This window comes from Solanum tuberosum, unplaced genomic scaffold (genome assembly GCF_000226075.1).
Source record: "Solanum tuberosum cultivar DM 1-3 516 R44 unplaced genomic scaffold, SolTub_3.0 scf00040, whole genome shotgun sequence".
Classification (NCBI taxonomy): Eukaryota; Viridiplantae; Streptophyta; class Magnoliopsida; order Solanales; family Solanaceae; genus Solanum; species Solanum tuberosum.
Window position 1 is genome coordinate 1,727,368 of NW_006238964.1, and position 23,394 is coordinate 1,750,761.

General features: G+C 34.5%; 4 protein-coding genes across 4 annotated transcripts; 3 read left to right on the plus strand and 1 right to left on the minus strand.

Annotated features, from left to right (window-relative positions):
• Positions 1 to 321: 321 nt before the first annotated feature.
• On the minus strand, positions 322 to 3,887 carry LOC102602793 (rRNA-processing protein FCF1 homolog). Its single transcript, XM_006342967.2, has 9 exons — positions 3,691 to 3,887; positions 3,538 to 3,603; positions 3,344 to 3,449; positions 2,711 to 2,753; positions 2,353 to 2,425; positions 1,269 to 1,356; positions 1,110 to 1,166; positions 898 to 976; positions 322 to 681 (listed from the first exon to the last, which is right to left on the minus strand). Exons 1-9 carry the CDS (start codon positions 3,759 to 3,761, stop codon positions 668 to 670), a joined length of 597 nt encoding a protein of 198 aa, XP_006343029.1. The 5' UTR covers positions 3,762 to 3,887; the 3' UTR covers positions 322 to 667.
• Positions 3,888 to 5,518: 1,631 nt separating this feature from the next.
• On the plus strand, positions 5,519 to 14,704 carry LOC102603127 (DNA repair protein RadA homolog). Its single transcript, XM_006342968.2, has 15 exons — positions 5,519 to 6,260; positions 6,646 to 6,701; positions 7,315 to 7,373; positions 7,476 to 7,547; positions 7,944 to 8,027; positions 8,736 to 8,843; positions 9,199 to 9,261; positions 9,718 to 9,798; positions 10,329 to 10,394; positions 10,810 to 10,965; positions 11,780 to 11,857; positions 12,216 to 12,254; positions 12,839 to 12,921; positions 13,652 to 13,724; positions 14,324 to 14,704. The coding sequence occupies exons 1-15, from the start codon at positions 5,668 to 5,670 to the stop codon at positions 14,492 to 14,494; spliced, it is 1,782 nt and encodes a 593-aa protein (XP_006343030.1). The 5' UTR covers positions 5,519 to 5,667; the 3' UTR covers positions 14,495 to 14,704.
• A 90-nt stretch (positions 14,705 to 14,794) lies between these two features.
• On the plus strand, positions 14,795 to 18,279 carry LOC102603464 (pentatricopeptide repeat-containing protein At1g51965, mitochondrial). The gene is made up of 2 exons (XM_006342969.2): positions 14,795 to 15,645; positions 16,770 to 18,279. The coding sequence occupies exons 1-2, from the start codon at positions 14,890 to 14,892 to the stop codon at positions 17,973 to 17,975; spliced, it is 1,962 nt and encodes a 653-aa protein (XP_006343031.1). The 5' UTR covers positions 14,795 to 14,889; the 3' UTR covers positions 17,976 to 18,279.
• Positions 18,280 to 20,511: 2,232 nt separating this feature from the next.
• LOC102584576 (acid phosphatase 1-like) lies at positions 20,512 to 21,739 on the plus strand. Its single transcript, XM_015306769.1, has 3 exons — positions 20,512 to 21,004; positions 21,081 to 21,290; positions 21,378 to 21,739. The coding sequence occupies exons 1-3, from the start codon at positions 20,535 to 20,537 to the stop codon at positions 21,550 to 21,552; spliced, it is 855 nt and encodes a 284-aa protein (XP_015162255.1). The 5' UTR covers positions 20,512 to 20,534; the 3' UTR covers positions 21,553 to 21,739.
• Positions 21,740 to 23,394: the final 1,655 nt, after the last annotated feature.

A 23,394-nucleotide genomic window follows, 5' to 3' on the forward strand; every position in this document is an offset into this window, starting at 1 on the left:
CACTATTTATGTGCTATAACTATTTAGATGCACGCGCAAAATAAGGAGACGAATCTAAATTCAATGCATTATTATAGTTTTCATTTGTATCTTTTAGGCCTAGTAGATAATGATGTCATAGGTAAATTTATATATATAAAAGAATTTAAGCGGAAGGAGATTACGAGATAGAAAATCAAACTCTAAACCAACAGAGTGAAATAATCACCATGAAACTCTTAACAACTTTCTTATTCCCAAGGCTATGACAGTATCCGACTGTACATATCAAGCATGCCTAATACTCAACGCCAAGGGATTATACCCAAAAGTATCACATTCTACATTAGAACACTTCTTCTGGATAAATACTCAAACTTTGTGTATTCATTCGCTGTGAGACATTGTGGCTAATAATTCTAGAAAGGTATGCGTTTCAGCACAACAATATACACACAAACCGCAAGTACATCCCAAATGCAGATTTTTTTTTCTATCGGAAACCAGCAAAATGAAAAGGATTCATATCATTGGGATACAGAAATTCCTAAGGTACAAAATTGATAATGATATTTCAGCAATTATCATCCAACACTGCAGAGAGATGGAAGTCTTGTTGTAGTGACAAAATGTAGGCAATTGGAACCACCATCTAGAGCTTGGGAATTCATTGTTAGCTTCCATATCATCAAAATCTTGGAGCTGCAGAAATACAAGCAAGAAGAGATTAGATGAGAAATCGAGAAACAATTGACTGGAAAAGGATAAGTGTGTTCCCTTTTTATAACGTCAAGGTGGGGGTGGGGGACTAACCCCTCAACCCCCATAAGTGCTAGGGATTTAGATTTTTGGAAAATTCCGAGTAAAAGATTTTGCAGCTGTAAGAAAGAGACAATATATGCAACGAGTTGGCTTTACCTCCACCAATCGTTGCTTCAGGCAACCTTTCAATAGAGTACTTGTGTTGAGTGATGTACATGATTGGTACACCAGGAATCTGATCATTCAACGTTAGATGAAAATTTATATATATATATATATACATACATAAGAAACAAAATACGAGAGTTAAACAGCAGAAGAGAGGAAAAGGAGCACAAAAAAAAGGGATACAAGCTAATCTGTCATACCTTGCGTATTCTACGCTTCAAATCTCGATCACATGTTGCGACAATATAGCACTTGTGCTGTAGAGGAATAAAATCATCCACACATGCAGTAGGATTACAAATTGGTTTACACAACTAACAAATTCAGAGAACATTATGCACAATGGATTAAGATCATACCTGTGTAACTCTCTCAACAATACAATCATCGGCATATGTCCCTTTGTGAGTACAGGGAAGCCTTTCGAATCGGGGATCTTTTGCAATTCTATTTACAACAAAGAAAAATTTAAGGGAATAAGAACATCCATTATCATGGGGACAAAAACCAAAAGACATGTTTTTGCCACCAATTTCTCTGTTGTTGAAAGGGAGGAGTTCACATTATAATCTAAATGAAATAAAGATGAAGAAACAGATTTATTCTTTGCATAGAACTTCCAAAAGATTACAGAAACTTAAATCCATTAGTTCTATACAAAGTTTATCATCACTAGAAGCTGAAAAAAGCATCTGCATGACTTGTAACATAATTTGCTCAATCTAAACACAATTTAAGGCAATGCTACTAGCTGCCCTGCTATTGATCTAAAAAAGACTCTGCGAGGTAGTATTCTTTGCCCTCATGAAATGGTTGGTTCCAAAAAAAAACAGAGCACACGGAGAAACAGAACAGTCTTGCAGAAATTATAAGTTATTTACAGTTTATACAGGCAACCCACAACAAGGTTTTCTGTTCTGCGTTTATCCTTGGAGCACATATCAACTCATATCTCCTTGAGGTCAAATTGTCTATTTTGGTCTAAGGGCCTTTTACTTTTTTCATCATGTGGGGGTCAGAATTGATTCCTGTTTATCTACTAGTCATTTCGTCAATTCGTAACTATCTATGTGAAGGAATAAAGCTTCTACTAATGCTTGCATATTTCTTTTTTCCCCTTTTTGGTGACAAAACGTTTCTATTTTTTCTTCTCCCTTTGCATTCGAGGAAGGACTAAGAAATGATTAAGCCTTAGATATACACAATATAGTTTGTTTTATTATGTTGATATTAAATTAAACAAAATTATAACCATAAAAACTAATTAACAATGCCCTTGAATCACTAAATATATATATGGGGGAAGTTTCTCTACAAAAACCGCAGCTCTAGCTAATCATCCACCCTTCCCAAGTGTGAGAAAAAAAGGGACAAAACTAAACAGCAATTAGCTTAATACATTTTGACTAGTGACAGAATCAAAAGATAATTTGAAACAAGTACCTAAGAGCAACGCGGTATTTCTGACCCAGCTTCTCAAGCTCAGCCATGACACAGTCTGTAATGCAAGGAGTACCTGTGGAAGGAGAATATGTAACTTTTCTGTAAATACAAATCCAGTTCTTCTTTGAGATTTTTCAGTGATGAATTCAGATAGATCACAGTAGCAATCACTTGCATCAAGAATTTTTAAAATTAAAACAAAAAAAACACAGTTATCTCATTTCATTTTGACAATGTTTTGAGACAACTATTATGTGCCTCCATACTTTAAACACAAATGTATTCGACCAAGGGAAGATTGTGATAAAGAAGCGGGGATGGGGAAAGTGAGAAACCACCTAGGGATGAGGGAACTTACATTTGGCATACAAGCAATCCATCATCCCTTTCTCCAAATCCAACTGAAACAAAAGAGGTAAGCTCGATCAGCTTAGTCATAGAAATCAGAAATAAACCATATATCAAGGTAAAATACATCATTAGACAGAGAGCCAACAAAAATAACATATAATCCACATTATTCACTAGCAACCACTGTCCTCTGACTTTTTTGTAGAAAGGCAACTACTATCTACTTATTTGATGGAAAATAAAGGAAGGGAAAGACAATGAATCTGAGAGAAGAAAATGTGTGTTGTTCTTAATCATTCCGGGCACCAGAAAGCTCAGCAAGAACTTCTATCACCTATATAGTTAAATATCTAAAGTTATATGATACTCAGTTGATTTCTAGCTGCCAAGCCCGGAATTTTAAAGCATAATGGATGTCACAGCCCCTTTATCCACATAAATTCTCAACAACTCAAACCTTTCTGATGTGAGATTTTTTAAGAATCCTATGTTTTTTCCTAACACATATTATGGTACAAACAAGATATACAAACTTGAAGGCTTAATGCTGGGTGGAATAAATATATAGCGGAGACAACACCAAGCCTGTGAAACATTAATAAATTCTTTTAATTTACAAAATTAAAAAGAAGCCACTTACTTTATTCTGAATGGAGAAATTAATAAAGTTAGTATCAACTAAAACAAGATACGGCGGCCCCAAAGCTGTGTTGTACTTGAAGAAGAGTGCAGACGAAACATAAGGCCTGAAACATATAACCCAGAAACTCAATATTCAAAATCAACAAAGTCTTTTGCTTTAAATTAGAAATTGAAGCTAAAATACAAACTTACACGTTTCTTGGGAGCTTCTCTTTAGTTAAATCTTTCTTATTAGGGTTCAAAACTGCCTCTTTATGCCTGGAATTAAAACACCATTAAAATTCAAAAAATAAAAACAAATACGAGAATAGATGGGCGAAAGAGGGAATCAACACAATAACTCACTCCTTGATTGCTTTGTGAGTAACCATTTTCTTCATCACTGCGAATTTGGGAGCCTTTTTTGCTTTCCCCATTTTTGGTTCTCAAAATCTGAACTGCACGAAAAGCTCCTGCAGCTGTAGTGCAATTTCAGGAATGTGCTCTAATTCTCAAAACCCTAACGTGATATGGAGCGGGTCAAGATGCGTCTTGAAAAGTCGGTCTTTTAATTGGGGGAAAAGTTCGTGGTTTTGGGCCATGTTTGGAATTTTTACCCATATACATCCCAGGGAAAATTGTATATAATAACAAATTATTAATTCAAATTAAATGCTATAAATATAGTTTGATTTAATTGTACCTCATAGCAAACTGTTGTTATTTCATCTCTCTCCTAGTGAATCTCGCTCGCCACTCTCATTTTTTATACAAACGCAAGTGTATAAAGTGCGTTTGTGTTTATATAAAGCGAGAGAAAATTGTATATATACATATATTTTCGTTCCCCTCTCTCCCCTCTCCCAGATCTAGCTCGCCACTCTCCCAGATCTCGCTCTCTCACTCGCCTCTCTCACTTTATACAATTGATCTTTTTGTATATGTATACCAAAGAAGATTATACAACTGTTTTTTTTTGTATATGTATAGCGAATTATACATATATATGTTTGCAATGGAGTGCAATTATGCAAACTTTGCTATAACATACAAATATGAATTTTGTGTTTGCTATAACCTATGATATGATGACCACAATAATATATCGGTATAACAATAATTTATCAGTATAATTATGCAAATAGGTTATAACAATATATCCTGCCAAAACTTTATTTTGTGAAAATAGAAAAAGTATTTTAGAGAGACATATCTAAACATGTATAATGGTTCACTATTTACTTATTTTTAGTCAATATATATAAATTATATACTGATATTTTTAATTTAAACATTTAAATAGGTGACTATTTAGATTAATTCTTCTTAGATGGATGATTTTATTTACCATTTTAACTACTAGCGAACGATAGATTAAATTGAATATTAAAAAAATGTTTTGTCTTGGATTTCATTTGTTCTTCTTTTTTAAAATTCGAACATCTTTTCTAATTACAAATTGTGTTTTTCATGATTTTTTTTACTTTAAATGCTTGAACGCTTAGTTGAGTAGTTTTTAGTGAAGCCTTTCCTTTTAACAAAAAGATACAATTATAATTTTTTGATGTTACATTTAATGTCGATGAATGCATCGTTTGATGAAAAAAATATGAACTTTTGTTATAATCCATTAAGGGAATATAATTTAGATTTTATATTAATTTCCTTTTTTGTTGGTAACGGAGTTTTAAATTCATGCAATTATTTTTTAAAAAAAACACATCATGCCAAATATTTTAGTTACATCGCCTTTAATCTTCAATTGAAGATTTTAATTGTACTAAGTTTCAAAAATAAATAAATAGAATCATATATCCTTAAGTTTTACTTAATTTGTAGTTGGTTGAACTTCAACATAGTATGTCCTAACTCCTAAGTAGACGTATAGCATCTTAAACTATATTTGTTTGGTATTATATATGTATTTCAAATAAATTATGAGAGATAAGTACCAATTTATTATCAAACGGAAAATTTACTATTCTATAAAATATGAATCATAAGTTCTTCATTCATTAGTCGTTAAATTATGGATTCAATTTCTGAAATTATGTTGAATATATTATTATTTTTATTATATTTATTAGTCATGCCCGACAAAAGTTTTTGAATTCGAGACTCAAAAATGAAAAAAAAAAAATCATTTGTTTTGTTCCAATAAATGGATACATAATTTGAATATAGTGGGGTCAATACAATATTGAAAACCGGAAGATAGAAAAAAAAAGGTTACCAAAAAGCTAATAAGAGCGAGTTCCGTTCCCGCCGTTTATCAGTCAGTGGGAGTGCTCTGTTCAAAATTTGCGCCTATAAAACTCCCGGAATCCTCCATTTTCTCTGTAAATGCAAGTACCAAACATGCAAGCACTAAGAGCTCTCCGTTTCCAAAAACACTTGCTCAATCTCCCTCCATCAAACCCCTTTTCATCTCTCCGTTTCACTATCATATGCAACTCTCGCCAGTTCCACTTTACTCGCCGGAAACACTTCCCTGAAGAGTCCACAGCTCTCACCGAAGACGCCGTACAAGGCTGGGCCGCTCCTTCAGCTGCTCGAGAAAACCCTAGTGGTGAGAATGTTCCGCAAAGGGAGTCTAAATCGAGTGCAAATTACTCCAATGTTTTGGGTTCAAAGGGTAGGGTTTATGAGGTTACAGGGAATGGGAACAAGAAGAAGGGGAAAGGGAAGAGTAAAACAGTGTGGGTGTGTTCTGATTGTGGGTATGATGATGGACAGTGGTGGGGGATATGTAAGCAGTGTAATGGGGTGAATACTATGAAGCGGTTTTCTGAAGGGGTAGAGCATCTCACGAGTGGGTTTGAGGTTTTAGAGAATGTGAAAAGGTCGTGGCTGCCACATCAGTCTGTTAGAGCTATGCCCACGAAATTGACGGATGTGAATAAGGGGATTAATCAATCGAATTGGCGAATCCCTCTGTAAGTGAAGTGACAGTTTGTACCAACATGAATTTGAGTTTGTCTATGTATTATGCATATGATGTTAATATTTTGGCTTTCTAGTTTATTTATATACTAATCCTGTCGTTTTAGTTGGAATATCTACCAAGTTTTCTAGCTTCTCGAAGGAGTGAATGTTTAGATTAGGTGAAATTTTGACAAGACTGTAGGACCCGGTGGACTGTCGTAAATCAATTTGATTCTAGTGGAACACTGAATTTAATAATGTAAAAATGAATGCTACTGCATCTTTCTAAGTTCATATCATTGGATGAGTTCTTTTGGCCATTTAAGGTTCATATATAATATAGGGAGATCATTGATAAATGTCAATGAACACTCTGAATTAATGGTCTTGTTATAGGTCTGGCCTTTTTGGAGCTGAAGTGGGAAGAGTACTTGGTGGTGGTCTTGTGCCAGGTACTGCCATGTTCAGACCCTGCTTTTACATGAAGTTCATTTTGTCTTGCTACTCTGTTATTAATGGTCCATGAGGCATGAATTTATGGACCCAAGTATCTATACTATTCTGTAAGAATTCCAGCAATAACTAAAGTAATGTAGTCAGCTTGCTACTCTGTTTTTAATGAAATTGGGTTACTACAGCGCACTTTAACCTTGCAATTTTGCTAGAAGCCCGAGTATATTCTATATAAAAGACTTAGTTATCCACCTGCAAATTAAAAAGAAAGCTTCCAGAGTTGTTGCATTCTGTAATTCTTTTTTACCTGTATTTGTTATGGTGAGCACTATAATAGGCTACACCTTGAACTGTACCACAGATGGATTAGGAGCATCAACCAACTTTAAATCTATGCCTGCAGATAAATAAATGCCGCTAAATGTACAGTCACTCTCTAGGTTACCTTTAGTCTTTGTTTCTCACTATTTAAATGTTCCCATTGCTTTCGTGGAGCATTTTGACTTTGACTTATTGAGAGCTATTTGGTCTTTACCTTTTTCTTTAATAGATAAGTTGGTCTCTACCTTCTCAACAAGGACCAATTCATTTTTTCACCTTTCTATGTTGCAGGTTGCTTAGTTTTAATTGGAGGTGATCCGGGTGTTGGTAAGAGCACATTACTGTTACAGGTATGATGCTGTGTGCGACATAAGCTTTTCATTTTAGGTCATATTATTTGGAGTTATCTATTATTCTCCAATCACTTTAACTATCTTACTCTCTATTGCAAGATTGCAGCCATAGTTGCAGAGGGGTGTGATATGGGGGGACCAGCACCAGTTCTCTATGTGTCTGGGGAAGAGGTGGGCGCTTATCATCCTTAATTGGGCAATGCCATTATTCTTCTTTAAGCTTTTGATATATTGCATCTGCTAAACTGAAATTTAGACCAAGGGCATGAATTCATGAAGGAGAAGTGATTGATTTATCTGGAAAAGGGAATGGGAATAGCAATTATATAAAAAAAACTACATGATTTCAAGTTCAGTAAATTTGAGGGAGCACACTCTTTTTGAGTGCAGATACTAGTCTTTTGGCCTTGTAATACACGAAACAAAATTTGGGAAAATGTTAATGGCTTGTAAATTTTCCAAATTTATATCCTAGCTTTCTTGTTTAAGTAATCTTTTTCCTTGAATGCAATTTTATGCTCATGAAAAATATTGGTATCTTACTGTCTTGAGTCATCTGCATGGCAGAGTATTGAGCAAATTGGGAACAGAGCTGATCGGATGAGAATCGGGACAGATGAACTATTTTTATATGCAAGTACAGATGTTGAGGTTAACCCTTTTATATCATTCAATAATTATGAATGTCAATTTTATTTTTGGTATGCTTGACCTTTTTAAGTAGTTGTTCGAATTGATAGTTGACTAGTAATCTTAAATTGGCTTGTTATACCATGCAAGCACTTCACCTTATAGGCTTGTAATAATCAAAAAGCTTGAACTTAGTAGTCGTCCTCAGTACTTCATCACATAATTAACTAGGTGTAAAATGTTTGTAGTCTTTGTTTAGTTGGAGACAAGCTGATTTTGCTGACCCTAGAACATAAAGTTAGTGGTATATTGCCTAGCATGTTTTTACCAAAATATCTTTCTAGTTGTACTTCGATTTTATTTTTTGAACCAACTTATGATATTTTTAGATGTGACCAATGTTTAGCCGAAATTGCATCTCACTCAAGGAGTCTATAAGTGAAGGATGGGAATATCAATACTTTTATCTTTATAATGTTTAAACATGCAAACTATAAAAATGATCATTTAATGAAAGATAGGCCGTTTATCTATGTCAATGATGAAAGATAGCTTTGTATTAGTTCGTGTGCTTCGTTTCTCTTGTAAAGGCTAGGTCCTTTGCATATTTGTTCAACAAATAATCTGGATTACTTGAAGGCTGCAGAATGAGATAATTGTTTAACAGATGCTTAGAGTGAATAAATCTGATGAGTTTATGTTTTATTCCATGTTGCCGTCTTTCTTCAGGATATTTTGGAAAAGACCCAAACTCTCTCACTGCGAGCTTTGGTAATTGATTCCATCCAGACAGTATATCTGAGAGGAGTAACTGGAAGTGCAGGTGGTCTATCGCAGGTTCACTGTTTTGTACTACCTTTTGTATTATCACAGGTTCACTGTTTTGTGCTATATTTTGTAATAGTGAGAGGTTTGCTGAGAGTTCATCCAAGCTTTTTATCCATTTGAATGGGAGGGTAGATCTAGATTCATTTGTCATTGAAAGCTATCATGTGAAGAAGCTTCCTATAAATAAATCCTTTGTCTCAAGGCAGCTGTGCTAACAGAGTTCTCAGAAAAGAATCTGCCTCTAAAGGATGTCTTGATAAAGCTTTGTTTACCTGTTTTTTAAACTAATGAGATAGACAACCATCAAGTTGCTTCTAACTAAGGTGTTCAGTCATCTTACTTAACGCTGATTCATTCATGACAGGTAAAAGAATGCACAGAAGTATTGCTGCGGTTTGCCAAGAAGACCAATATCCCCGTGTTTCTGGTGAGGATGGACAATTGAGCACTGTGCTTTAACTTAAGACATCTGGTTGATGATATTTATTGCTTTAACTTAATTTAAGGTTGTTTGTCTTTTTTGTCACGTTAGGTGGCTTTCTTTAATTACCCTCTCGTCCTCTCCTCCTTCGCAAAAGTAAATTAAATTATCTCAATATTTTTATATAGTATTTTTTTTGACAGAGGTAAAAATAATAAGAGGAGTTTCACCTTTATTTGAGAGGTATCATTTCGATTACCTTATCAGAGGATATACTCTTTTTTCTTCGATGGATAAATTTTTGCTATGTGTTATGAACCTATGCACAACTAGAATTTGTTTTCTGACTTGATGATATGCTGTCAGCAGCCAGAATCCATTGATAGGTCTAAAGAAATTTAACTCTATTCTCTTTGCCAGTTATTTATCTGTTGATCTGATGCTAAACTTGGGAAATTTCAGATTGGACATGTGACTAAATCTGGAGAAATAGCTGGTCCTCGCGTCTTGGAACACATAGTTGATGTTGTTCTCTATATGGAAGTTGGTACCTTCTGAATTTCAGATTTGAGCAGTATCTTCTCATACTTTGATGTTATTTGCTGTATACACATGTTTTTTTCTAGCTTGGATTTATCTTTTAAAGAGACTAAAGAGATTTTGATATGGCTTTTGAGTTTTGACACTGAAGATGAAACCATGTGCTCATGCTAGTAATGTTGTATGGTAAAGTGCCTATTTTTTTTAGTGATCAAGTGTAGAATGCTTGGTTAATTTATTCAGAGTCCATGAACATTTGGGTGTATCCTTTATAATTTGTGGCTTCATTGGCTCGTTTGCATGCCCTTTTTTACTTAATAGAGATAATAAGTTATGTTTGTGCATATTTTCTTTTGGTTGCATTTAGAATTTAATGTGTCTGGAGTCCGCTCTTGCAAGACAGAGCACTACACATCCTCCGTAGAAGAATTTTCTCTTTTGTTTTTCCTTCCTTTAGGAGGTTCTTATTCTTGCTTTTGATTATGCCATATCTGCTTCTCATCAATACTCGGGTCACCCATTGAAAATTGCAGGGAGAGAAGTGTTCATCTCATCGTTTACTTCGTTCAGTGAAGAATCGATTTGGATCCACAGATGAGGTATTCAGATGCTTCTGCTCATTTTTCTTGTTCTTTCCTTTTGTTGAAATGCTCTATATGATTTTAGATGTTCATGGAACTTGAGACAAAGCTTCTTTTTCATTGTTTGATGGGGAGATAAGGGGCAACTTAAAAGGAAGATCTATGCATTGCATGAATCATGGTTGAAGATTTTCCAAAAGTTAATTTGAAGGACAAAAGAGGCCTGACTTAATATAGAGTAAAATTGTCAAAAGATTTCTCAAACCCCTTTAGTATGGATTATGCTATTCTCTTTGTAGGATCTCATCTCAGGACTAGTTATGATTATCTGTGAAATATCATACTGAATATTTGGACCATCCTTAGTGACTTCCTGATTTTTTTTTAAATGTATTTTTTGTCTATTGTATGCTCTGACATGTTCTGCTTGCAGCTTGGAGTGTTTGAAATGTCACAATCAGGCTTGCAGGCTGTTTCAAACCCAAGTGAAATGTTTCTAAGTGAACAGCAGTCGGATTCTGAGTTTCTGGCTGGATTAGCTGTTACTGTAATTATGGATGGATCTCGAGCCTTTCTTATTGAAATTCAGGTATGTCTTTATGCAATAATTTGTTTTTGGGTATCTCTTGATGTAAGCTGCCAAGCACTAAGCTAGTTCTGGTAATTACAGAATAGAAGGTCTTTGTGCAAAAACAGAAAGGAGGGTTCTCCCTTACCAGAGATTACTCCAGTAGTTAGCTGATAAAGTCTGTCATGCTATCTTTCCAATATACATCCTGCAAATTACACCAGAGTCCCGATAATCACATTTATTAGTTATTGTTCTTGTAATTATCATTTTTGTATAAAGCTGCCGAGTGCAGAGTGCCAACCTAGTCTAGCAATTAACATGTGACTTAGTCTCTTCTCAACTCTCAAGGGTTGTGAAGAAGGTTCATCATAGACAAAAATGGAACCCAAGGACAATGAAGGACTGATTAAATTACCATGCCTTATGGGGTAGGACTATGAAGGGGTATAACAAAGATATGAGAGGAATTGGAGGGGTATGACAAAGATATTGGGGTGGTGGGGGTGGAATTTCTATGACAAACATCAAAGTCAAGTGAGCAATGGAGCTAGAATCAGGTCCTGGAAACAAAAATGGTGTAGTGATATTTCCTTGTGCAACATCTTCTCTACATTTTCTCCAAAAGCTATGACAACTGCACAGGTGTACCAATGAGGGGAAGGAAGAGCTTGTGATTTAAGCAAGTAACTCTCTAGTTATGGCCACATGAATCTGCGCTTCTAATGTTTTTTTTTTTCAAGTCAATGGCCAGGCCTTATAAGATTCTGCTCTTCTAATGTAATATTTTCTCATACATTCTTTTATCGTTTGAAGAAAGTCTATATCCATGTAGGCATTGTGTGTTGCTGGTTCATCTGTCTCAAGACAAGTAAATGGTGTTCAAGCTGGCAGAGCTGAGATGATAATTTCAGTGAGTGATTACTCCTTCCAAAGTTTAAATGAACTCGTAAAGAAATTTTGCAAGGAAATTACATGTGATGAAACTTGTGGCCCACATGCCAATTCTTGAAAATCGTTGATATTCCCTTGTCCTTTTCCTGAAACTGAATGATTCAGAATCCATGGGCTACTTCTTTGGAATCAGCTATGCTGAAGATTACAAATTAACTGGTTCTTTATTACTGTACAGAAACCAGTTAATATTCTTGGAAATTGTTGATATGTCCTTTTCATATCCTGAAACTGAATAATTCAGATGCCATGGGCTAGTATTTTGGATCAGATATGCTGAAGTTCGCAAATAACGTTTTCTTTACTGCTGTATTCAGGTTCTTATAAAGCAAGCTGGTCTCAAGCTGCAAGAGAATGTAATGATTCTAATGAACCTTTCCCCAATACTTTCTTCCTTTTATGGCTCCTTCTCTATGTGCTGCATATGACTTTTAGATTGTGTGGATTACAGTAACCCCATAAAGTCTTCTATGGTAAATGACTTAAGCACTCTAAATGTTAGTTTATTCTTGTTTTACCTTCATTGTGATCCCTTTGATAGTTGGATTTTAAAGTTTTTTGTTAATTTCCATCAACTGGCTTTCACCTGACTCTGGATCTTTCTTGGCAACATAATGGCCAGGTTTTCATAATAGAAGAGAGATCATTCATGCAAATGAATTGGTATTTTGATCTGTCTGATTTCGAAAAACCTTACCAACTTAAAAAGAATGGCTATTAGGAGCACCATTTACATATACTAAAGCATTTGGCAATTTTTAATGTAATGTATTCACTTTTACATGGACAGATTTCTCCATAGGATGTCTTATTTGGTATTCTTTGATTTGGTCTTCCGTTATATATATATTTGGTTTCTCAGTGTATACTTTCTATTTTCTGTTACAATCTGATATATTATTTAGATCTTTGATATAGTTCCTGTTTAATTTGATTATAGGGCGTTTTTCTCAATGTTGTCAGTGGTGTTAGCCTGTCAGAGACTGCTGGTGATCTTGCAGTAGCAGCAGCAATTTGCAGCAGGTATTCTTTTCATATATACTAGTCATCTGTCTGCTCAGGTCGACCACCTACATAGTTCTTTGTCTCAATTTGTATTATTATTTTACACAACTGCCACAATTTTTAAAAGGTCAAATTCTTTCAATTAATCAAACATATAATTTGATGGGGTGTTTTTCCTGTAACTAACTTTGAAAGTAGTAATTTGTTTTACTTCTTGTATAACATAGAAGTCAAATAGACAGCTTAAACTCCATGCTGAGCTAAATGGTGTCACATTAATTACGAAGGAATACCTGATATTAGTGGATGTTTTCTGTACATTAATACCTTACTATGTAAAAGACAGAGAGAAGTGAATGAACAGAAATGGAAAAGAAGAAAAAATCATGCAGTTTTTCTTGATGACATGAAATTGCTTTGTCTTGAATTGGAAGATACATTTGCCTAGCTGTAAGCAAAACAATGTGAACCACATGACCAATGCCCTAGCCCTATTAAAGTAAAACAAACAGATTTGTGCATGGCTTTGCTGAAGTTGATAATAGCGCTGGTTTTCAGTATAACCAGTCAAATTTAGGTTATCCTTCTTTAACATGAATTGGAACCTTCTTTTACACCACAAGGGTGATATCAATCTTGAGAGTGAAATAGACTCGTGGATTTCTGCATTTGTCATACTTGTAATTGTTTTTACATTTCTTGTCAAGTATGTAGATGTTTGTAAGCATGTGTGTCGTGTCCTTTTCAGTTTTTTGGAATTCCCTCTTCCTGTGGGCATTGCATTCATTGGGGAAATTGGCCTTGGTGGTGAAATTCGTACGGTATGTATACTTACCCAACCCTCCTTTTCCAACTTTCTGTACACTTTTTAAAGTATTTTTTTGTAAAATTTCTGGACTTTGCATCCTGATAACATGGCTTTCTCAAATTAGAGGATGCTATGTGGACCCCTCATACAATGCATTGAGAACAAATAGCATCCTCAAATTTGAATAAGCCAGTTGATATCAATATATTTTTTTTAGAAAAAGGCAGAAATATGATTCAAACTATAATTGTTGGTTTCTGTTCAAACTCATAAATTTAGCCCTCCCATATTACATGATTTTTCTGATTTCATGAGTATGCTTTAATGGTCTTCCATTTCCTCTGTTATAAAAAATAAACTATTATTCATGCATACTATCTAACCTTCAGCACAACTGTTGCTAGGAATTAATCATTAATTGTGTTCCATGCATCCAACAGTAGGCCATTTGGTTTTCAAGAAAAAACATTATGGTTTCTAGCTGGAGATTGTATGCTTCACCATACTTGCCCACCGTGCACAAGACACGATCTTTTCCTCTTCCTCTTCCTCTTCCTCTTTCTCCTGTTCTGATCGACTTATGTTTGTTCCCCTTTCAAAAAAAAAAATTAGGTACCAAGAATGGACAAAAGGATAAACACAGTGGTGAAGCTGGGATACAAGAAATGTATAATTCCCAAATCAGCTGAAACATCACTGTCAGCTTTAGATCTTGGAGATACTGAGATTGTGGCCTGCAGAAATTTGAAAGAGATGATAAACATTGTGTTCAGAAAACGCTGAGATATTATTGGTTGTAGTGAGTTTTTTATGTGTAGATAGTGATGCAATCTACACAGATATCAGTACTGTATATTATCTAGGCTGTTTCTTGTAATTTTCGCGCAGAGTTGTATCATTTTGCACTCAGTACTGTATATTAACATAGACAAATTGTCTAAACTTCATTACCTAATTTTGTTAGCATCTATAAATTGGCACAAGCGTTTGATATCTTTGTGTTTATACCAAATTAGTGAATGTGTATCTTCTGTATACATATATTAATTCCTTCCTTAACCATCAAGAGCCTCGGCCCAATGGGTAATGGGCCGGTAAGTAGAACAGCCCATACACTGGTGGTCGGTTCCTCTACTCTTCCTCCTCTCTGTGCCCAATTGAACATATCAAAATAATTCATGCAGCTCAGGCATCCCTGTCACCGGCTCCGGCAGCAGTTCCGATGCTTCGCCACCAAGTACAGTGGCAGAGTGGTGGTGGAAGCTGAAGATGGCCGTTCATTCGCCGTCGAAGTCGATGCCCCTACTCTTCACACCGACTCCAGAGGCTATGCTCTTCCCCGCCGTGACCTAATCTGTAAGGTCTCCCAGATTCTGAAGTCACCTCCTTCCCCTTCTTCTGATCCTTTCCTTGACTTATCTGATTACCTCGATACATTGACAATAACCCTAACTCCCTCTGAAGCTTCTGAAGTTCTCAAATCCCTCAAGTCTCCAAACCTCGCTCTTCGCTTCTTCCGATTTTGCCCCTCTGAAATCCCTAAATTCCGCCATGACTGCTTCACTTACAACCGTATCCTTCTCATCCTCTCCAAATCTTCTCTTCCGAACCGGCTGGATTGCGTCCGCGAGATTGTTGATGAAATGGAACGTACTGGTATTCAGGGAAACATATCCACTGTCAATCTTCTTATTGGAACATTTGGTGACGGCCAAGGGAATGGTGTTAATGAGCTAACGAGGTGTTTGGGGTTGGTTCAAAAATGGGATTTGAAGTTGAATTGCTATAGTTATAAGTGTCTTTTACAAGCCTATATCAGACTGTGCAATCCGGACAAGGCTTTGAAAGTTTACCAAGAAATGAGGAGACGTGGGTACAGATTGGATATATTTGCATACAACATGCTTCTTGATGCTCTTGCTAGGGACCAAAAGGTTTGTTCTTTGTGATTGTCTCTCATATTATTCAGTTTTTTGGAATCTAAGGTTTTTAAGTTGCAGTATGACATTGTCTGTGGCATTATTAACTATTCTTTTTTGGGAAGAAACATATGGTGTAAAAGATGTGTCTGTAACTTCAATTTCTGAAATTAATGAATACAATAAACACTAAGTTTGGGATAGATGGTTCAGCTCATGTTTCTCCATCTGAAATGTGAATCCTTACTGACTTTGTCGCACTAGGTATACCAATTCAATGGAAACAAGCTGTCTTAGATATATACAAAATAGAAAAGGAATAGTTATGCAAAATGAAGTGCATTACCTTTACCTCCAGAGGGGTGGCTTAGCAGTTGAAAAACTAGAGTCACAAGTTTGGGTATGAAAGTTCATACTCCAACTAAGGTGGAACTTGGTGAACTTTTTCTAGTATTCTAAACCTTCTTGTACACACACATGTTGGCTCTTTTAGTGTCTTACCCTAAGGTAGATAGGAAGAGTTCTAGTCTATGTAGTGCAACTATTAGGAGGATTTTTCACTTAACCTTGGACAAGGACATACTTTTGAAAACTAGGAACGTTTTTTAAGATGCTTTAAAGATATTTTATTAGTCATTAGTGCAAAATATGAATAAAGCATCTTAAGGCCAACATCTTGGGGAAATGCCTCTACTTAGCTAACCAAGTCTTTTTGGCGAGGCACAAGCTTTCCTTTTTTATCACAAGGTAACATTTTCTTTCACCAAGGAATGGGCAAGTGGTTTAACGTGCCCTTCTTTGGGAAATAGGAGGGCTGGCAAAAGTCTTGATTTCAATTGAAAAAAGTCGAAAGAAAGCTTTTGATTTCATCTATCTTCAAATAAATCGGTCTCTAGTCACAGGTGCCATCATTATTACTTGGTATTGGAACAATACAAGTATGATCAGATCTCTTTTTATTGAGTTTTGATTTCTGTAAATGTAATTATTGTCTCTGAGATAAAATACTTAATAAACTGTATACATGCATTTGAAAATGCTATAGAGGTGTTTTGAGTCCACTTCATGAGTGAGTCTTGAAATATATGATGAATATGGTTCTGCTTGGCTAATGATTCTAATGTGCAGCGCTTTGCCAGGTTGATCAGGTCCACAAGGTTTTCGAGGACATGAAGAAGTGGCACTGCGAACCTGATGAATATACGTATACCATTCTGATTAGAATGACTGGGAAATTAGGGAAGCCCGGTGAATCACTTTCTTTCTTTCAGGAAATGCTGTCAAAGGGTATTTCACCAAATTTAATTGCTTATAATACTATGATCGAAGCTCTTGCGAAAGGCCGCATGGTTGATAAGAGTATCTTTGTCTTTTCTAAGATGGTGGAGAATAGTTGCCGTCCCAATGAATTTACTTACAGTATTATTTTAAATGTATTGGCCGCAGAAGGGCAACTTGGAAGACTTGATGAAGTTGTGGAAATATCTAAGAGATACATGAATAAATCGATATACGCATATCTTGTTAGAACGTTGAGTAAAATAGGCCATGCAAGCGAAGCTCATAGGCTGTTTTGCAATATGTGGAGCTTCCATGATAGAGGAGATCGTGATGCCTACTTATCCATGTTAGAGAGCTTATGCAACTCTAAGAAAGTAACTGAGGCTATTGATCTGCTGAATAAGATGAATGAAAAGGGAGTAAAAGCAGATAGCTTCATGTATAATACCGTCTTCTCTGCACTTGGGAAGCTAAAGCAGATTCCTCATCTTCATGATCTCTATGAAAAGATGAAACAGGATGGCCCCTCACCAGACATATTTACTTATAACATTTTGATCTCTAGCTTTGGTAGAGCGGGGGAGGTTGGGGAAGCTCTCAAGATTTTTGAAGAACTTGAGAATAGCAATTGTAAACCTGATATTGTCTCCTACAACTCTTTAATAAATTGTCTGGGAAAGAATGGAGACATTGATGAAGCGCACATGAAATTCATCGAGATGCAGGAGAAGGGCTTGAATCCTGATGTTGTAACATACAGCACTCTCATTGAGTGCTTTGGGAAGACTGAAAAAGTTGAGACAGCACGTCGGCTATTTGATGAAATGCTTGCAGCTGGCTGTTATCCTAATATAGTGACATACAATATCCTACTTGACTGTCTCGAGAGAAGTGGGAGAACTTCAGAAGCTGTTAGTTTATATGCGAAATTGAAGGAACAAGGTTTGGCAGCTGATTCAATCACATACACCATCCTTGAACGTTTACAAAGTGGTTCTCATAGAACATCGAGAATTCGCAGGAAAAATCCAATCACTGGTTGGGTGGTTAGCCCATTAAGGTGACATGCAAACAAGGATTAGATTAAGCTGCTCGTGATTACACGCTTAAAGGATCTTACCACTCAGTTGTGCTTTTGCTTGAGCCAGCATGGTGCTAAAGCGACCTGACGTTGAATTTATACTGAGAACTCTGATGATGAGGAATTAAACTGTCTCAAAGAGTGACCTGCTGTAGACGACATGAATTGTTTCTTATGTGAAAGTAATTACAAGATCTGTCTCCGATGCTGTCGATGAATGTATCATATTGTGGGTGTATAACTATCCTCAAGATGTGCTATTTGGATTCATTATTAGATATTCATGACTTGGATGATTGTTCCTGAATCTAGACATGAGTATCCTGAACCAGTTCTCCATCACAATCTGCATTTGTATATTTTTTATGTGTCAATATGGAACTCAGTAGAACTCGACTCAAACTTTGTATATACAATATACCGAGTAGAATTCACAAGGGAAGTCTGAAGTAGATGGCGTGAGCTACTATTGTTGTCTCCCTTTGGGCATCATTGATTGGCTGTGAGCTCAATATTCTTGCAAGTCACGTGAAGGATACAATGATTTAAGGACAATTCTTAACTCTTGAATTAGTTTTTGGGGTTGAGTAAGATTTAAGGTCCATAGATATCGATCGAGCCTAAAAAAAATTCAAAGCTTTCTAATGGAGAACGTTTTATCCTTTTTAGTGGATAATCCAATTGTGAGATTCATGGCGATTTGATGGTTTGAATTTGTGATCTTGAAAATAAGAAAGATCACTTGTTATAATAGATAAAAGTAATCGGGTGATATAAAAATTCATATATAACTTATAGGTAACTCATCGCTCAAAATGAAAAGGTAATAGGTGGTGGTTCTTTTTGTCGTCTAAGATAAAACTCATAATGAAGAGCTTTTTTATTGGTGTGTTCAATAATTGTACCTCTGGATAAATTATATACAAAAAATTTACTAGTAAATAGTATTAAATATATCAGTATCTTCCCTTTTGCATTGGACTTTAAATAGGCATCGTTGGTCAAAAGCATGCAGCTATTGGGTAACTTTTGGTAGTGACTTCAATCATATTAGTCACCTGTTACGTTAACGGATATGACAATTGTTATTTCTCAATTTTAATATGTGTATATACAAGTATGAAGATGAAAAGAAATTGCAAACAACAATAATAATAACATATCATGTAGAGAGGGTGGAATGTATACATATTTTATTTTTATTTATGTGGGATAGATTTATTATTTTTGATAGATCCTCCACTCTAGATAAAATTTAAAAAAAAAACATTTGTGAATAGGAATAATTGACATGATTAGTAAAAAAGTTACTGAATTCTATTAAAGCATACGTATAATTCCCTTTGTTCCTGTAGATTTCATACACAAAAAACTAGTTTAAATTAATTATCGTTTTAGAAGATTAATAAGAGGTATATTATTGACTTTATGAAAAGTGATGTTACCAATATTCAGAAAGAGTTTGCGAAGAGAAATGAAAAGGATCTTAGGGAATTTTTCGATAAGTGGACGAAAATCTTATGTAATCATACATGCCTCTACTTTTGTATTTATTCGATGATAAAATAATATGGAAAATAAAATATCACGACAAAAATTGCACTTATTATATTTTATCTTATGAAATGCAATAATTAAGATGATGAAATAAAGAAAAGAGAGTAGGTACATCCCAGCCAAAATATTGCGTTGTCCAACGACAAGCTAAATAATCTTATACACAGGTATGTGGTGCTGAGGAAAATATTTTAATTTTTTTTTTCATATTTAATTGGTTAAAATATTTTTTCTAGAAAAATAATTTTCCTAAAAATAAAAAGAAAAAGAAAATGACTTCCGTAAGAAAAGCAAGTTACATAAAATGGAAATCAACAAGGGGTACAATGGAGCGACTGGGGGGTCGTTCACTCTAAATTATAGTTCTCCGGTTTGAGCTTAGGAAATTAAAAATGTATTACTAATAGATAGGGACACAACATTTTATCCTTTTGTGGCAAAAACTACACAATTCATGGTGATTCGATCGATGGTACATAAAATTCTTATACTAATAATAATATATATATATATATATATCTTAAAATCTCAACTGACTATATACATCTCCTTACTTTTGTATTTGTTTGATTGTATAATAAAATATCAAAGAAATCATGGTCAATATATTTTATTTTATCAAGTGCAATAATTAAGATGATGTAAATGAAATATAAAAAAAAAAGAAAAAAAAGGGAGTAGGTATGTCCGACACAAAATATTGCGTTAGGGACAGTAAAATTGAAAACGAAAATTATAGGCGGGGAGATCCATTAGTTTCTAATACTCATTATTTAGTTTAGCTATCACATATAAAAGATGATATACCTAATTCTCTGAAATAATTCAATCCTTAAAATATTTTATCTATTTCATTTCAATAATCGAATAATTACTACACGTTTTAACTTTACATTACTAAAGTTCAAATCTCAAGCACTAAACTAAATAAATGATATCGATATCATGTAAAGAAAGTGTTACTAATTCACTAAATTGTCATGAAATGAAAGGAGCGTCCGTCTTAGTTGGAACTTTTTTTTGTTATATAAAGGACGAATCACACATGAAATGTAACAACAACATGAAGTTCATTTTGTTCTTCCTCCTTATTTCCATTGCTGCAAAATCATCCCAGGCAGATTTAATTCCCAACCAAATCCACCCTCTGCACCCGAAAACCGGGTCCTCGGGGAGCCATGTACCTCAAATCAACTGCCTCAGCTGGCGTTTAGCCGTTGAAACAAACAACATTCAGGACTGGACATCAGTTCCCCTTCAATGCGAAGATTACGTCGGGCACTACATGCTTGGCAAACAATACCGCGACGACTGTTATAATATAGTCGCCGCGGCTATTCAGTATGCCAAATCTCTCAAAATTGGTAAAGATGGCAAAAATGTTTGGGTTTTTGATATTGATGAAACTACTCTCTCTAACCTTCCTTATTACGCTCGTTCTGATGTAGCTTTTGGGTAAGTACTTTTCAATTATGTTAAAATTGATTAAATCGTGCGTGCCCATCCAAATTCGCCTAATTAACATTTTCAGGTCGATAAAATACAACGATACGACATTCGACGAGTGGACAAGAGAAGGAAAAGCACCAACAGTACCAGCAACTCTGTTTCTGTATAATACATTGTTATCTATGGGTATTAAACCAGTATTTATCTCAGGAACAAAGGAAGAGTTTAGACAAATAAGAATTACAAACCTAAATAAAGTTGGGTACCATTCATGGATTAGGCTCATCTTGAAGTAAGCATCTACTCATACTCTTCGTTAAAGCTAGCTAATGTTTTTCTGTTTTTAATGGCTCGATCGAATTTGTTGTTGTGGGTACAGGGGAGTAAATGATACAGGATCATCAATGAAGTACAAGTCAAGGAAAAGAGCGGAGTTGGTGAAAGATGGATACAGAATTGTTGGCAATATTGGAGATCAATGGAGTGATTTGCTTGGTGATTATGTTGGTCAGCGCACTTTCAAATTGCCTGATCCAATGTACTACATTGCTTGAAACTTCAAACTCTCACTAATTTTACGGTTCTGATTTCGATTAATTAATTAGGATTTCTGTTTGGTTTTGGATTTTGAAAAATGTTAATTTCCTTCTACAACCCTACCTACTTCTTATTTTGAGTTTTTTTTTTTCTGTAATCAATTAAAAGGGTGTAGAAATGAGAAATGCAGTTGATTCACAATGATTGTGCTTATGCTATAGACAAAATTATTAATTTGGTATAATAATATAGGTGTGCATTTTGTTTTTTTTCTTGGACATATAGTCATCAACAACAAAAGGCATATCACACAAATGGACAATCACTAGATAAACCCTATTGAATTGTTTATGTCACCAATTTTTTTTATAATGATTCGCTTGTTTGATTTTATACATGGTCCTTTATTAGTAGGGGAGATTCGAGGATAACAAAGCCGCCACTTCAAGTGAGAAAAACTTATGCAAAAAATATATAAAAAAAAGGTTATCGATTCGTATTTTGAATTGATCGATCAATTAATAACTTATATTGTACTAACAGTAATGCCATGCATGTATTTTTCAATATGCATACGACTAAGTTGAGACCAAGTGTATATATTGTTAAATATTAAGCAAAAGTCACTCTAACTTCACCAATGTGCTTCAACTACTTGCTTAAAATGTTTTTTACATTCTACTTGTTTATAAGTGCAATCCACGTGCTTAAGGGTATTTAACGTGCCAATTTTATTGTTTTTAGAAGAATTTGAATGTATGGAATTAGAAGAAAAAAAGATTTTCATGCTAGTTGAAGTTCTAAGACATTGTTTAATATATCATATGTATATTAACGCATTGCTGGTCTGCCTCCAAGAGTGAATATAGGCAAAAATTGAGGCAGGTGAATTTATAATTATTCATAAAACTAGATATTATATGTATATATATTTTAAATGTAATATGATATCATTTGCTAACACTTATAGTACCAGAAGACTAAATAATACATTTTAGGTTCATGAATTCAATCATATTAGTCACGTGTTAAAGAATATACCAGTTTAAAATTATTTCTCATATATTCACTGTCCATTTTAGGTAGTACTATTTTCTTTTTCAGACTATTTAAAGAGGGAAAATAGCTTGAAACAGAGTTTATTTTTATCCAAACTTGTTGTTAAACACTTTAACTTTGTGGGATTCTTATTTATATGACATATTTTTTAAATTTTTGTCATTTTTGATCATTTTTTTTTATTTTTATACATAAAAATTTTGAAAAATATTTTTTTTTCATTCTTCTATAAAAGGACAAGAGATCTAAAATAATGTGGGAAATCGCGCTTATTTGTATACTTTATTTTGGATTATCAAACTCAATAATTAAGATGATGGTGAAAATGTAATCCATGACAGATAAAAATAGGGAATTAGTGCCGGCTATATATAATTTTGTTTCACTATAGGCGTCACGTGAATTCACACAAAATAAAATTTGAAAAATGTGCACTCATTAAATATTTTTTAAAAAAATATATCAGTATGGCCAGAAATCAGAATGGGTACAATTAAAATATTTAACACGCGTTGAAGATATTATGAAGTATGAACAATAAAAATGCAAGAATTAATAAGCTATTTAATTGGCTTACTAAGAAACATAATAAGCATAAAGTTTTATTGGCCTCCTAAGAAAAATAAATATGCATAAGAACATGTATATTGAAATGCGAAAATTAATAATAAAAAAAGACAAAAGTATTCATTTTCTAAATAACTAATTTAATCTACAATAATATAACAGATTAATTTTATTTTTTATAGCTAGTTATATAAGCCAAACTGGGGGGGGGGGGGGGGTTGGAACCGGAAAAA

Bases quoted from the DNA above. Each gene is read 5' to 3' on its own strand.
- LOC102603127 (XM_006342968.2), top strand. From the start codon at position 5,668: ATGCAAGTACCAAACATGCAAGCACTAAGAGCTCTCCGTTTCCAAAAA. The intron at 6,702-7,314 runs GTACTGCCATGT...TCTATGTTGCAG, and splicing joins TGGTGGTGGTCTTGTGCCAG to GTTGCTTAGTTTTAATTGGA. The intron at 12,255-12,838 runs GTAATGATTCTA...ATTTGATTATAG, and splicing joins GTCTCAAGCTGCAAGAGAAT to GGCGTTTTTCTCAATGTTGT.
- LOC102602793 (XM_006342967.2), bottom strand. From the start codon at position 3,761: ATGGGGAAAGCAAAAAAGGCTCCCAAATTCGCAGTGATGAAGAAAATG. The intron at 3,604-3,690 runs GTGAGTTATTGT...TTTTAATTCCAG, and splicing joins ACTCACAAAGCAATCAAGGA to GCATAAAGAGGCAGTTTTGA. The intron at 1,167-1,268 runs GTATGATCTTAA...ATTCCTCTACAG, and splicing joins TTGTTGAGAGAGTTACACAG to CACAAGTGCTATATTGTCGC.
- LOC102584576 (XM_015306769.1), top strand. From the start codon at position 20,535: ATGAAAGGAGCGTCCGTCTTAGTTGGAACTTTTTTTTGTTATATAAAG. The intron at 21,005-21,080 runs GTAAGTACTTTT...TAACATTTTCAG, and splicing joins CGTTCTGATGTAGCTTTTGG to GTCGATAAAATACAACGATA. The intron at 21,291-21,377 runs GTAAGCATCTAC...TTGTGGGTACAG, and splicing joins TGGATTAGGCTCATCTTGAA to GGGAGTAAATGATACAGGAT.
- LOC102603464 (XM_006342969.2), top strand. From the start codon at position 14,890: ATGCAGCTCAGGCATCCCTGTCACCGGCTCCGGCAGCAGTTCCGATGC. The intron at 15,646-16,769 runs GTTTGTTCTTTG...GCGCTTTGCCAG, and splicing joins CTCTTGCTAGGGACCAAAAG to GTTGATCAGGTCCACAAGGT.